Below are 16,579 nucleotides of genomic sequence, written 5' to 3' on the forward strand. Positions count from 1 at the left end.
CATCCCTTTATCCACTGTAGCAACTTGCTCGTAATGCCATACCGCTTCAATTTGTACCATAGTATTCCATGTGCAACAGTATCAAAATTATTTTTTGCATCCAGTTCCTTTGTAACCACCTCAAAGTATCCAATCAAATTGGTCAGACAAGACTTCCCCTTAACAAATTCATGCTGTGCTTGAATTATTACTGCAGTTTTGTCTACATGATTCTGCACTGCTTCTTTAACCAGTGACTCCATTATTTTTCCCACCTGGAACAGAAATTAAACTAACAGGTCTGTAATTACTCGTTTCACTCTTTGATCCCACTTTGTGAATGGATACATTTGCACACCTCCAGTTCCTTTACTGCCTCCTTTAATATAACTGGATAGATCCTATCCACCCCAGGTGACTTTTTTGTATTTAACTTCAATGATTTCTCCTCCACTTTGCTCTCCATTATTACAAAATCATTTATAATATTTATATAGATAGATAGATATGGTTTTAACTTCATGCACAGGGTAATTTCTATTGAATTCTGATAATTAAATGAAAATTTTAAATGAATTAAAAAACAGCTTTATACTAATATTTCTTTTTAAATGTTTGAATAGAAAGAACAGAAAAGAAACTATAAAATCAAAACATATACACTAGGAGTGCTCAACCTATAGTATATGTTTTTTTTTTTTTTTTTTTAAGTTAGTTGTTGGCGCATAGACTTCTGTGGCCATAATGCACTTTCCAAGGTTTTTGCAGTACTTTGATCCAAGCCCGAGGCGGGATTCGGACCCGCGACCTTTGGGTTGCCATGCAGGCACTTTACCCACCCGGCTAGCCCCGTGGCTATAGTATATGTCATTTGGGATGACTATTTGTGACGACCATTTATTTTGACGTCCATAACATTCAATTTATTTACAAGTTGTGATACAGAGCAATGCTCTTAAGTATGCAACAAAAACTACTATTAACTATATACTGCATCTAAATTTACACTAGGCAATATAAAATATCAGAATAACATCAATTTCACTGATTATTATTACAAATATTTTTTAACTTATTCTTTTTCAGCATGGCCAGAATGAAATGCATAGGGTTTCGAAAGAATATCATTTTAATGAGACAACACTCAAAACATTTACAACCATTCATTATTTTGATAGTGCACATAATTCATGCTTTAAAAAATTTAAGTTACTTACTCCATCTCTGTAGACTATGTGGTAGCCAACATTTTTCCGATGGCGGAGAATTTCTGAGCTGAGCGTATAGCTCAAAAACTGCTGAACTTCAGAATCACTTATATATAGTGCCAAAGTAATAGGGCCTGTAAGAAAAACAATGAATATTTCTTGTTTTTGGATTCTATCCCCCACACACACACACAACCCATCCATTTAATGCCATATACATACTGTAATTTTTTTTTTTTTTAAGTAAACAGCAGAACAGTATTTTTCGAATACTGCCCTTCTGTGAAAACTATATGGTAGCCAATCTCCATGACATATAGCTAATTATAAATATATGATCAAATACAAATAAAAATACAATATAATATCAAGAAGGTTTCAACTTATGATTGAATTAATGTTACAACATTAATTCAATCACAAGTTAGATAAGCAGGATGAAAAAAACAATGTTACAGAATCAAAAAAAGTTATTTATATGAAATTAAATTTTTACTGTCATTTTAATGATTCAATGAAGCAATAAATTAGTTATAATTAATAGTGAAAAATTATAAAGACTGCTTTATTAGCTCCGTTTATGGATAATAAGAAAATATCTCTGAATATTCCCAAAAAAATATAATTAAAATTTCAAAAGTAACTTAATTAGATATCACAGAGTCATCTACCACTGAAATGTTGTGAATAAGATAATGTACCAGGATTATTAGACTAATGTGCTCAATGCAGACAAGTAAAGTAATAGTAGAATGAAAAACAGATACCACTGTCATTGGTGGCATGTTTTGGTTAGTGAGAGATTCCCACACTGCTGCTACAGAATTGCAAAGGTGTAAAGAAGTGCAAAGGTGAACTGGCAGGAAATCAGACTGCAAGGTGGAAATCAAAAGTTACTCTAAGGGGTCAGAAGGACAGAACATATGATTTGGCCAATGGGAAAATGACAAGAAATTTTTCAAATGGGTACAACATGGTATTAATATCTATATCTAGTAACATGGCTCCAACCCTGCACTAGCTGATATACATAAGCAGTTACCCAACATTACCCCTCCACCTGGATGGGGTATTGTTGGGTAACTGGGAAAAGACCTGCGTTCAAATCCTATCAATGATGCAAAGAATTTTTATGGGTCTTTTTCACAATGTGGCCGAATTAGTTGGCATGACGTGAGGGTAGCATGGTTTTTCTCCCAGAAACTAGAATTTTTTTGTCCAGCAAACAGCAAATTGACCATAGAACACACAATTTACAGGCATTATATATGATGCAATATGGCTTAATTTTGCTGATACACCTAAAACCCAACAACAACCCCCACATCCCACTTAACCCAACATTATAGGAAATTAACTCATCTAATGTTGGAAACAAATAAGTACATTATCAATGATTAGTAAAAGGGTAGGAACACAGGCTGGTAGTAGTGGTGGCATAGTTTGATGGATATTGTATTGAGAGCTATAACATAAGTATATATGCAATGATGCCTGATGACTGTAGACTACCTAACACCAATATAAATCAGGACCGTCCAATATGAGGTAATTTCAGCAGTGAGTTTGCTGCTTGTATGCGGGTCACTCACAGTAAATTTTTATAGTGGATAACATTCCGTAAAAAAAATTCATTCTGTGAGTGAATTTTTTTTTTATGGAATATTGCAATTTTTTAATGAAAACTGTTTACATAAATGATCTAAAATATTAATGTTCCTATTTTGACAGTATTGCCAAACATTAGAATAAAACTATTGTCAAAATCAATTCAGAATTTAAAAAAAAAAAGTTAAAAAAATCTGTAAATAAAACATGTTAATTCAAAAATATCCTCTAAAACTATTTATATATTATTTGATTTAGTTTTAGCAAATTCTGGATCTGAATTCCATAGAAATCCTTTAGCTTTTGTAGGCCCAAATCAGAGAACAAAGTTAACAGGTTCGATCATCTCCTCCAATTTTCAGAACTATTTTTGTGTTGCTATCTATTGTCTGTGTCTACAATTAGCTGAAAACACAGATAAGAGATGGCAGCACATACTAGCAAAATTTCAAGACAATTCATACATTAAAGGAACATAACGTATGAATCAACCTTCAAAATGTAGCTCTATGTATGTACTACCCAGATCCTATATGTGAAAACCATAGATCTACATATGTACTTCTGAAAAGGTTAATGGTTCCTTTGTTCACCAATGATACAGTTCTCCTGAAGGCAATGTATTGTATTTCCAGACCAACAACATTCAGTTGGTCCTAGAAAAATTTGAAAGATTTCACTTCTTCCTTATTCAGAAAACTTTGTGAATATTGTAATCCAATCAAAAATATATGGAATAAAAAAACCAGCCTGTCAAAACCTATTCATTCTGCCATCATATGTTCCTCAGTACCAGAGTTAGGAGATATTCATCTAACAGCATGGTATGGCATACCACAGCACATCTCAGGTAATGCTTTTATTATTTCATGAGTTCATGCAGCAACTGAAGGCGCCTCTGTAGCCAGGTGGGCAGGAGCAGCAGTGCGTAGCACACGCTTCTTGATTAGACTGGGGTTCGAGCCCATGACCACCAAATACAGAGGATGAGGAAAGGTCAGGGAATGACCACCGCATATCCCCAGAGCAATATGGCCTTAGCTGCTAATGCTCCTAAAAACCAAGTAACAAACAGCCGCAACTGATAAAGACAACTGTCCAACTCACAAATAGCATACTGAATCTACTCAAGCAGATTTGATATGCAGTATACAGTATATGCATTTGGATTTCAATGATGGATAAGCATAAATACAGATAAGTGTAAATATGATTGGAATAGCTGTATATAGGTGCAACTAAATGTTTTGCAATTTTTATTGCTGTATTGTCTTATTGATCCAATAACACAAGTTTTCATTTTTAAAATATTCAAATTATGCTCCAATTAATTTAATTTAGTCCAAATTAAATTTTTTTCCTTTATTATTATAATTATATAGAAATGTTTGTTATAATGATTAAAAATTATATGTTTCTTTGAAACAGATTCTTGTTTTGCACAAAACAGCAAGAGATGTACCAGTTACTTTTTTAAGAATTATTTTTCTAATGTTAATCAATCTCACAATACAGTAACATAAAATTGGACAGATGTCAAAAATGATTAACAGCTAACCAATTTTATTTTAATGTAATGTAATTTAATGTATTAATCAGATTATGATTAATACTACAAAAATAAATCATTTCATATTAATTCAATATATTTAAATAACAGAATACACATTTTATGAATTGCCATTAAATTTATATCCTATTTTGTCTAGTGAAGTTGACTTTTTTCTATACAAAACAAAAGTTAACCAAACTCTAAGATGTCAAATCATTAATTTAAGATTGAGGAAATGTTATTAATGCTGCCAATACTTACCTTCCCAATGTTTACACAGAGCTTCTACCATCTGAAGTCTATCCATAGACAACTGAGCAACAAGAGTAATATCATTACCTTCAGGAGCCTATAAATTACAAGAAAGAAGATAATAATTAAAGTTATTAAGACTCTAAACATTATATAATGATTTATATTCTATCTAAACTGCACTAATAGCTACACTAAAATATTTTTTGTAGCAAGTAGATAATGAATTTTCTCTCATTTTTAATAGGAATTTACTGGGAATGATAGAACGAGAGTGGCAAAAAATAAAATTAAAATAACCTACTTGCCAAATTTCTATTTTTAATGAACTACTTGAATTACTTATTTTCAACTACTTGAACATGAGTGGTCCCAAAAGGCATTTGCAAGATATCTTCATAAAATTAAAACCAAATATATACAGAAAACATATTTATACTTTACATGCTATCAGTTTTAAAATTAAATTTTAATTTAAATATAGCAACATACTGCAATAGCTACATGGGCCAGTACTAATTTTGATAAAAAATTAATTTCATTTTAAAGAATTGAAAAAAATAGTACAAACTGTCCTAGGAATTTTAGAATTGCACATTTTGTGTATAAATTTGATAAGACTATTTCTGACCATGCTCATACAAATTTCATTTCAATTTTCAAATAGTTATACAAAATATTTGCTAAATGTATATTCAAATCTAGAGCCAAGGGGTCATAAATGCAGGAAATGCTGAAATTTGTTTTGCACTGTAGCTTTTTTAAATATTTTAATTAAAAAATAAATGCAATGTAAAATGAGTTTTTAGTGTTTTTTGGGTTACATATTTTAAAACTCAATTGAAAATCAAAAATGCAGTACAGTTTAAAAACAACTAATATTTACTAATTGTTACAGGTTAAGCAAGTTCAAAATATGTATTTTTGCACATATGCAATTTGTATTCAGGAACAATTTTGAAATACACATACTGTTAATCAATCCTACTAAGATATTTTACGGAATTTAAGGAAATGAACATATAAAAAAATCATGTCTACCATAAAGCAACTTCGCATGATTATGATGTAATCATTATCAGTTGCGCATCAATAAGATAGGCTAAACACAACATAATGCAATCATCTTGTCCTATATTCATGCATCAGTGAAGTTCAGTCTTATCAAAATCTGTGTCAATTCTTTTATATTCTTAATATGCATCACATCCTTTATATTAATCATAACTGATCTAATTATGATTATAATTAATATTATTTTCTTATTATATACTATATTATCTTACATTATTTTCTATGAGAATGATTAGTCTGTTGAAACACTTACAGACATTATTATTCTTAACATTCTTAGAAAGAACAAATGTTTTTGAAAGTTCCAGAATATTCTAGTTAATATTCTATTTAATGCAAACAGCATTCATATTGTTTGTGCGTGAGTGCATGCATGTGTGTGATGAAAATAAGTGCCCTATAAATAAATCCTGCTATCAATCGTATTAATTTAGAGGCAAATAAATTACTATTAAATACTCATATATCTTTTGTCTTTTTTTTTTTTTCTGTTGGTTTAGGAATGACGGGTTTCCCTCTGTTCAAAAATACACACCTCATGATCCTAAATCTGGTATTGATATGTGCAGAATTTGAAGAGGATTTTACCTTAATATAAAAAAGCATAAGTACAAATGCTCATATGAACTTTTTTTTTTTACTTATTTTCAATTGCAGAACAGGTTGTATTAATTGTTATATAATTATGAAATGTGCTGTATTTTTAATTATAATTAATTATCAATATCAAAAATAAGCATTTAGTTCATAAAAAAAGCAGTTTATAATAATTACCGGTTCATAATCGTAGTCAATATAATAAAGATGTGTTCTGTACTGTACAACTCTGGCTCTTCGAAATTCATAACACGGATCATCCTCATCAATGGCATTAAGCTGAAAGTGACAGACAAAAAAAAGACAAAAAAAAATTACTCAAGAAATATATATCACAAGAGATTTTATATAAAAAATCCTTTTTTCCCACCTTCCTTCCTTCCTTCCTTCCTCTCATTATTTAAAAATAATTTATTCAATTAAATGGATTGCAGACTGGCCTGCAGGGCAGGAGGCAGAGGATTGTGATTAATGGATATTCTTCAGATTGGTGTAACATCAGAGATGTCCCCCAAAGATCAATTATGTTGTTTCTCATTTTCATTGTTGTTTCTCAATGAAGGGACAGAGCAAACAATGGAGACAAGGAAATTTTCACATATGTGAAAACAAAGAAGAAGAAAGCAAATCAAACCAGACCTTTGCATACTAGGTGTAAGAAAGTCTTAGATAACCCAGTTGATGTTGCTGATGAATTAAATATGTACTTCACATTGATCAATACTGACAAAAGACCCTTCATGACGAGGAGCGGTGCAAGTGAGGCCAAGATATATAAAATCAGCAATTTCAAAATTACAGATAACTGTTTATTAGAAAAACTTTCAACCAGTAATTTTGATGGAGTGGCAAGAGACTGCATTAGTATTAGTAATGGCCACATGGTGCAAGGACGCCTATCGCTTATGCTGCACCAGCCAAAAAAAAATAATAAAAATAAATAATAATAAAATAAAATAAAAAAAAATACATAAAATAAAATAATAAGAATAAAAACAAATTAATAATAATAAGAAGAAAATTAAAAAAAATAATAATAATAAAAATTAATAAAAGAAAAGGAAATGACAACCTATGCATTTCCCTCCTCCCTTAGGTAATTATCCAGCCGATCTTTGAATTTCCCCAGACTGTCAAGCCTCTCCCACCCATGTAGGTAACTTATTCCAGTAATTTATAACTCGCTGGCTAAAACAAAACTTCCTGCAATCCAGTCTAAATACCCCCCCCCCCCCCCAGTAACTTGAAATTATGGCCCCTGGTTCTAGAATCTTTATAACCGTGAAAATTTCATCCTTATTCATTTTGCTTATGCCTCTCAAAGACTTAAACACCTCAATCAAGTCTCCTCTAAGGTGCCTGGTTTCCAAGCTCTGCAACCCACATATTCAAAGTCTTTTCTCATATGGATACCCTTTTGCCGATCTCACCAGGCAAGTTACCAGTCTTTGGACCCTTTCAAGAAGAACAATGTCTTTCTTTAGGTATGGTCTCTATACTTGAACACAGTATTCCAAGTGTGGTCTAACAATAGCCTTATATAATGGGATTATGGCGTCCTTATCTCTACTTGTGATTGTTCGATAAATCATCAATAGGACACCATGGGCCCCCCCCTTGCAACCAGTCTATAATGCTCAGAGAACTTCATATCTGATCATATCGTAATACCAAAGTCCCTTTGGTATTACGATACTACCACTACCAGCTTTAGTTCATCTCAGCCACGTGTATCAGTTATTTTGGGATTACTGTTCCCCAGGTGCAGTACCTTACACTTTGCTGGATTAAAGCATAGCTGCCATTTTTCTGACCATCTCTGAAGTCTATCTAGGTCATTCTGAAGAAGTTCTGCTTGGCAGAAATCATTAACTACTCTACCAATCTTTACATCATCTGCAAATTTAGACATCACGCCCTCTATCTAATATAGCAGATGCAGCATAATTTCAATTTCACACTGGTTTGCCATCCATTTGATGGCATGTAAATTGTGTGCCAGAGAATTGTTAAGGAACAACAGCACATCTTTGGTCAACATTCCTTGACATTTTTATGTGGCAGTCACACACAAATGGAACAGAAGGTTGTAGTGATGTGTCCGAGTAATGCGGTGTCCTTTTGAAAATAATTGGTGAGGATTATACCATGCTAGTTCTATCAAACCAATAGCATCCCACTTTCCAACAGATGCCTGTTCCCTTTATTTTGTCAACTGAGAATGTTTTTCCTGAGTGGAATTTTTGTTTTCAGGGTCCAAATGAATCTAAATCAGATCAGTAGTCACTAGTAGGGAAAAGGCAATTCTGATCATTGTTGCAAATAGTCAAAAGTTTCTCTGCACAATTCTGTCTTTGCATCTAGAAAGGTGACAACAGGAAAGGGACCTATCAGGCAGAAACCATATGCATATGTAGGTGGTTTTATGTGAAGCCTTTTACACAGGCAATTTAAGGGCACAATATACTGACATTTTGTAGGCTTAGTTTCTTTGTTGCAAAAGCAAAATGACAGCAGGAATCCTGTTTTATGCAAATCCAATGCCCAGCAGGCTCTTATGAGCCAGTTTGCAAATTTTTACACAGTAGTCTTCCATGACCTCCACTTTCTTCATATTCTCATCTGTAACTGCAGTTGGACTCTAGAATTTCTGCACCATGAACAAATAACACATTCCCACTTGAACTGCTAGCACCACTGCTATCATCCTATAGCGTAACAACACTATAGGATGAACGGTCTTCCTCATATGCTGTTTGTTGTGATTTGCTTCAGTTTTTCCCTATAGAGAAACAAAAAGCAGGTATGTATTTCATTTTTTCCATGGTTACATTTCCCTATTCTGTAGGCTCTGTAGCAAAACAAGAAACAAATTTAGAATTACCAAAATTTGCACAACTATTTTATAGACCAGTGGCTCTCAACCTTTGTTTCCTATACGATACCTACAACTTATTATTATTTTTTTATTTATTTTTTTTTTTTGCTGTACACTATATACTACAATCTGCTGAACTTAAAAAAAAAGCTAGTACAGGGTATTTAAAATATAACTTATCAGAAATTTTCAGAAACACACCTTTCAGCTCTTTACTGCACACTGGTTGAGAACTGGTGATACAGATTATGAGCTATCTGGGGGGGAAGCAAAACATGTTTCTATAATTATTCTTTCTAAGCAAATATGGATCTTTACTAAACAACAAACCTCATATGATATGATTTTGCACCACTAAGGTTAATTATGAGGCCATCACTGGATTTGAGAGAGAGAGAGAGAGAGAGAGAGAGAGAGAGAGAGAGAGCATTCTAAAAGGCACAAAACATGGTTTTATTAAGGGAAAATCATGTTTAACTAATTTGGTAAGCTATTTTGCCACACTGTTACTCATGGGTTTGATACTGAGAATACTTTGGATTTAAGCAAGGCATATGACTCAGTCCCTCATGAGAGATTACTATATAAGCTGGAACATGTTGGGATTACTGGAAAGATTATAAAATGGATTGTAAGGTGACTGCAGGGTAGAAAGCAGAGGGTTGTCATTAATGGATATTCTTCAGATTGGTGTAAAGTCAGAAGTGGGGCCCCCCAAAAGGATTGGTTCTTGGGCCACTGTTGTTAATAATTTTCATAAACAAGATCAACAAAGGGTAAAGGGTGTGATGTCAAAATTTGCAATGACATAAAGATTGGGAAAGTTGTTAATGATCAGTGCCAAGCAGCACTCCTTCAGGATGACTTGAACGGGCTTCTAGAATTGTCACAAAAGCAGCAGCCACATTTTAATGTAGCAAAATGCAAGGTCTTACATTTGGGAAACAGCAATCCCAAAATAACTTATACACTTGATGGGGTTGAATTAAAAACAGTGGAGGAAGGGAAGGATCTGGGAGTTATGATAATGATATGTAGTTCTCTGGGCAGTGTAAAGGAAAGCCCATGATATCTTATCAATGATTTAACGAATTATGGCCTGTATTATATAGTGGTGGACAAAAAAACTGTATTGCCTTAAAAAAAAAAGTAACATTTGTAGTGAAACATATAAGATTTGATTATAGTCACTTTGTTTGTTGCAAAGCAAAGGTATTGTGTTAGATAATGCTTCTATTGCATCAGACAGTAATTGCAAGGTATTGCATCAGCTGTTTCTATAAAGTTCCTGCTAATGATCCAAAATAAACACACATTCTTCTAAGTAAAAACATATTATGCAATGCACTAAGGAATATTGTACTGCTTTTTAAATCTCACCCCCCATGTGCAGTGATCTAATATGCTCTGTTGCCACAGTTACCTCAGAACACATTGCTGACCAATAATAGTTGTGCAATAAATGGATAACTTTATATGAAACAAGTTCCAGAATGATATAAGTTCTAAAAATCATAGATGCACTATATGCAGTCTCAATGTCGAAAATAAAACCAAAAAGAATTGGGCTAACTGAAACTTCACAGAAGAGATTAAAACTAATACTCACTAGTTATAGAACCAGAACTAAACATTTAATCAAGGCCAGCAGGAAAAGGATCTGATTGATGAATAAATTAATGAAGGAAGAATCAAACATTCATAAACAATATTTAGATTAATACAGCAATACCCCACATAGCACTGATAATTGGTACCAAAACTGTTCTATGTTAATGTGAAACCATTTCTGATTGAGGTATAATTACAATGGGTTTTAATTGAATGCGTACCAGAGAAACAGTCTATAAAAAATTATAATAAATCTATAAACAATTTGCACTTGATAGCCAATTAAAAGGATTTGAAAAAAATATATATATAACAAAAATTTTATTAATGAAAAGGTAACATCGTGAGAGATGAGAAAAAAGCTTTATTGTTTACTTAGGTATTTCAATAATAAAGTCTGGTGAAGTCATCTCTTCTTTTTCTCTGAGTACAAGTTTTTGTAGCATCAAATCCCATCTTGTAAAATTGCCGTATCTTGATGTTACGTTCAACATCCGGATCTTCATTCATAATTGCCTCACAGACCATGTCAACACCCCCGAAAAACTTTCTCCAATTCTTCTGTTAAATTTTTTGGTGCCACGTCAGTATTATCCACTTCAGAATTGTTTTCCTCTTCTTCCTATGGGGTTTGCTCGTCAATTTCAAGGAGAATTGCATTATCTAAGTCACTTGCATGTGAGTCAATGCAGTCACATACATTGGCATTGTCCAAAGTTTCGAATCCCAAGTCTTTTCCGACCTTCGCAATGCCTTCGGTAATTGTCTGAATTGCGATTCAAAACCAGTGAAATAATTTGCCAAATGGGATAAAACATGCTACCAAGCAGAACACATGTTGTTGGCAGTGATTTCTAGCCAAGATGCAAATATATTTTAAATTGTATTTAAAGGAGTAAAAAAATAAATTGTGAAATGAAAAGTTTGAAAAGCTATCATGTCATCTCGCCAGGATGGAATTAAAAATACTGAACACTGTTGCACATTGCTATTGGCACATGTGTATGTGAGACAATAGAGTTGGCACCACAGCATATATATGTATGCATATCTAGGCTACGACAATGCAGCATATATGTATAGTATGTGTCTAGGCTATTGAATGAGTTTTAAATGTACAGTAAATTTTCGACTTAAACTTAATTGAAAACCGTGTTATAGTGAAACCCGTGCTAAGTGACGTATTGCTGTATATACCCATGCATTACTCATACCTACCTTACAAACACTGGTCTCTGGGTTGGACCTTATAGTGGCATCCTTGTATCCATCTTTATTCCGACCCACTAATAAACATAGGGGAATGAAAACCATTGGTTTGAACATGTTCATCTAATTCCTTTGACATTCCCAAGAAAAACAGTTCTTAGTGATAAAAAAATACCTCAAGAAAATAATAGGAATCCATGTCTGTTCAAGGCATGCCACAGTAACAGAACACCAATGTGATTCACTACAAAGAAATTTATTAACTCCAATTCAATCATTACAAATATGAAAGAAAGAAATGTATTCTTAAGTTGCGTATATCTTTATATGGGCTCACGAATACTCACTGCTTCCTGAATGTGCATAACTTTACTGTTATTGCAACCAATCAGTTCTCTTCGAAGCAAGTTGCCATCATATTCCAAAAATGTAAGGTAAAGATTGCGAAAAAATTCCACATGTTTATTTTTCACTTTTAACTTCTTTGGAGAATTCCAGTGGATAACCTGAAGAGTAAATTAAAAAATATATATTACAAATAACTGACATAAAAAGGTGAAAACATAAGGCAACATTATATATATATATATATATATATATATAAGCAAAAATTCTCTATATTAGTAACACTGTGAATATACCACTGATGTCCCATGAATTTTTTCAGGTGTTTCAGCCCACACAACATGTACTCTAGTTAGCCTCTCAACATGTACTTGTACAGATAAACAGACAACAAAACTGCAATAACTAGAGTACTACAGGAAGCAGCATACTATGGCTTGAACAGCTGATGTGCCAAAAATTCCAAGGACAGTAACTTCTAATGATTAATTTTAATATTTTTAAGCTTAAGCATAATACATTCATTTTATTATTCAAAGATATTAATTTTTTATTCAAAGTTCCTATATTATGTAAATACCTAAATTATTTACAAAAGATAGCACTACATTGCTAAGTTACACATTCTACATTTATAAGCAACAGAAAGAATATAAAATGGTTTACCTTTCTTTCTGCACATATAGAGAGAATTTACAATTGATGGCAATTAATGTTAAATACAAATTTACAAGCATACAGACAGAACCATGATCATCTTCATGATAAAAATGCCCAGGACAAAAGGCTGACATACATGTGCAAAGTATTATGTGCATGTTGTTCATGTAATTTGGTAGCTGATCAGTATATACAATAAAATAGCAAAATGAGTTAAGATATTGCTAAAATAACCACATGCCAAGCTATTAGGAAATTAAAGCTGAATAAATAAAATGAACAGTAAGAGAACAGAACTTGGAAACTGAAACATGTAACATTCTAAAAGAATCCTATATGAGGAATATTTAAATGTAATGAGAAGCAATATGTTCTTTGAAAATCAAAATTAAATGCTACATTTGGAAAGGGAAAGAGCATGAGAGAGAGAGACTTTACTGCCATTAAAGAGTATACATATACCATAAATTTTCACAGCAATAAGGCCACAGATTACTAATAAAGAAGGCAAATTATATCTTAAGTATTTAAAATTATATGTGAAAAAAGCTGATATAACAGAAAACCCCTAATGGATGTGGAGATCTAATTGAGGTGGCTTAATATTAAAATAGAGAGCTCAGCTTCAATGAAAGAGAAGCAGACTTGAAGGAAAAATACAATCAGGTGACTATGACATTCAGAATAGGTCACTGAACATAATAATAATGCACTATGTTCAAAGTGCATCCTGACTGATGCTTGGGTTCACAACAGCACTGAATTATTCAAAGTGCCTTGCCTTTGCTTCATTTCGATGGGGAAAGGATGCAGTGAACTTGCCTATTTCAAAGTCTGTAGCCTTAATGAATTATGAATTAGAGCAGTCTTTGAGAATCTTTATCCTGTAATTCTCATCAACAGCAAATCTGTTTAGGTCAGCATTGAGATTCTGAGGGCTGAGGGAGCATTAGGAACCTGTTTGAGAGATGAAGCCTTGTTAGGTATGGGAAAAGCTTGGAATTGCTTTTTAGGGGCAGCAAAGCAGATTCTCCCGTCACATGTCAACTTCACTGAAAGATGAAGACTATTAAGTGTGGGAAAAGTTCAGATTGGCTCTTAAAGCAGTGGAGAAGATCCTCCAGTCACAAGTCTCCCAGAATGAGGGTGTTAAAGTTATCTTGACTGTTCCTAAGTGTCAGTTATGGTGGAGAACCATTGAATCCCCTAGAACTGGCAACCTCAATGGTGTGGATCTGAACTGGAAGGGTGTGCTTCCTGTTGGCTCACTTCAGGAGCAAGAATTCCACATGAAAGAGTGAGTAGTTAAATTTTGTCAGTGTCACTGAGGGCCAAATTTTTTGCATCAAGTAACGGTGGAAAAATGAGTGTTTTGATGTACCTTGTAGTTTTCATTTTATCAGTGATATAGTAGTAGTAGAGGCAAATGGTGCAAGAAAGAAAGCTTATACAGCATCAGAACTCTCTCTCTCCAAGGATTTGTCTGGTTCTTCCTTTTATTCAAACCATCCACTTCTACAACAATAGATGGAAGCCTATTCCAACAATCGACCACTCACTTGCTGAAGGCAAACTTCTGTACATCTATCCTGCAACCATCCTTCCTCAACTTAAATTTATGCCCCCCCTCATGTGTGTAGCCTCAGCAAGAGGAAGAATGGCATTCACATTCAGCTTACTCAATCCATTCAAGGCCTTAAACACCTCCATGAGATCACTCAACAGGTGCCTAGTCGCCAGATGTTTCAATTTGCAGAACTGAAGCCTTTCTTGATAAGAACACCCCTTCATTTCCCTTCAGTACTTGTTCCAGTAGCTCTACATTCTTCTTAATATGAGACCTCTGGACTTGTATGCAGTACTCAAGATGTGGACTGACCATTTCCTTATACAATGGGATAATCACCTCCTTATCCCTTCTATCAAAGTTTCTGTATATCATTGGCAAACCTCATTAGCTGTCTTGGCAGTATGTCTGCACTATCCAGAGAATTTCATATCTGACCACATAATTACCTCCAGGTCTTTTTCATTTTCGACTACCCTGAGTGTAGTTCCACCCAGTTGATAAGTTACTCTGAGATTACTGTTACCCATATGCACTACCTTGCATTTGCCAAACTTCAACCGCCATTTCTACAGATGTTGTCTCGATATCCATTGAAGCTTTGAAACACGCATAAGTAGCATGTTTAGGTTGAACATTAAAATGGAGTTTGGGATCAAAACAGCCTACCCCAATTCCCTGTGAAAATTGTGATGAAAGCACTACCAACCAATGGCTGGAATGATGATCGATTATGCTTTAGTGAATACATTACAACAGTAGTAGACAAGGTATAAAAAAGTCCCAGGCTTTTGCTTCACCAGCCAAAAAATAATAATAAAATAAACTACCTATGTGATTTCCTCTGAACATTGGTACCTATCCAGCTGGTTTTTGAACTTCCCAAATTGTCAATCTCCACTACCTGTGGAGGCAACCTATTCCAGTAATTAACAGCTTGCTGAATTAAAGAAAATTCCTACAATCCAGTCTGAGCCTCTGCCCCTGTAATTTACATTTATGGCTTCTGCCACTGTAGTTTACATTTAGTTCTGGAATTGTTTATAACCATGAACATTTCACTTTCATATATTTTACAATCAGTGCCATACCTAGACTTCTGTCGGCCCCAGCGAAATATTCATCTGAGCCCCCTTCGCAAAAATTAAAGGTGGAATTTGTAAAATTGAAAAATAAAGGAAACACCCAAAAATTATTCAAATTGTAATTATTTATTTAAACTTTAAAGTTTTCGCATCATTACCTTACGATATTTACTTGATATAAATTTGCCTTAACATCTGATGTTTTTATATCTTTTAATACATCTTGTTCTAGTGACATAATGGCCAATCCATTAATTCTTTCTTGGCCAATTGTTGCTCGTGACTATATTTTAATCATTTTGAGTCTTGAAAAACTCCTCTCTCAAGACGCAGCCATAATTAGCAATGCTAATAATATCTGAAGAGAAATGGTGATGTTGGGATAAAATTCAACTAAGTTTTTTTCTTGGATAAATGTCAATAATTCTAAGCAAACAAAATTTTTTCCTTTTAAAACATGCTGCAAAGATTGGATTTCTTGATGTAACTCTTTGGCATCAATGTTGGTGCTCCTGCCTTCGTCAGTGAGATGAAATATTTCATTCATCTGATAAAATCTTTCTTGTAAGCTAATGATATCTACAGTGATCATTATATTAAAAAATTCTGTTTCAAACAGAATTTTTTTTCCATTCACACTCCTCACTACATAGAACATACCAATGAGTTTCATAGGTAAGCTCACACTTATAGTAACACTGATGGTACTTCCAACTCAGTTGCAATGTCTATAGCTTTATCCATATGCAATTTAAATCCTGATGTTCTAAATTCATTTAGTTGACTAAAAGCACCTTTTATCAATATAACTGCAGTGTTTATATCAATTGTACCACTTTGTATGCTTTGCTTACTTTATTTATAATACTCAATATTTCATACCAAACAACTAGGCAACATGACTTCACGTTCAGAGCAAAGTGAACAGTTTTAAATGTGAATCTGCATTATTAT

The 16,579-nt window shown here is 33.4% G+C and overlaps 1 protein-coding gene across 1 annotated transcript in view; it reads right to left on the reverse strand.

Annotated features, from left to right (window-relative positions):
• LOC150082146 (xylosyl- and glucuronyltransferase LARGE1-like) overlaps positions 1 to 16,579 on the reverse strand; it is a 137,060-nt gene that overhangs the window by 38,350 nt on the left and 82,131 nt on the right. Inside the window, exons 11-14 of the mRNA XM_090380011.1 lie at positions 12,316 to 12,474; positions 6,448 to 6,549; positions 4,609 to 4,696; positions 1,197 to 1,321 (exon numbers count right to left, since the gene is read on the reverse strand). Of these exons, the coding sequence (XP_090236137.1) occupies positions 1,197 to 1,321; positions 4,609 to 4,696; positions 6,448 to 6,549; positions 12,316 to 12,474 (474 nt within the window). The remainder of the gene's footprint in view (positions 1 to 1,196; positions 1,322 to 4,608; positions 4,697 to 6,447; positions 6,550 to 12,315; positions 12,475 to 16,579) is intronic.

The sequence above is a fragment of the Mastigoproctus giganteus genome, chromosome 8 (genome assembly GCF_048544385.1).
Source record: "Mastigoproctus giganteus isolate SK-2022 chromosome 8, ASM4854438v1, whole genome shotgun sequence".
Lineage (NCBI taxonomy): Eukaryota > Metazoa > Arthropoda > Arachnida > Uropygi > Thelyphonidae > Mastigoproctus > Mastigoproctus giganteus.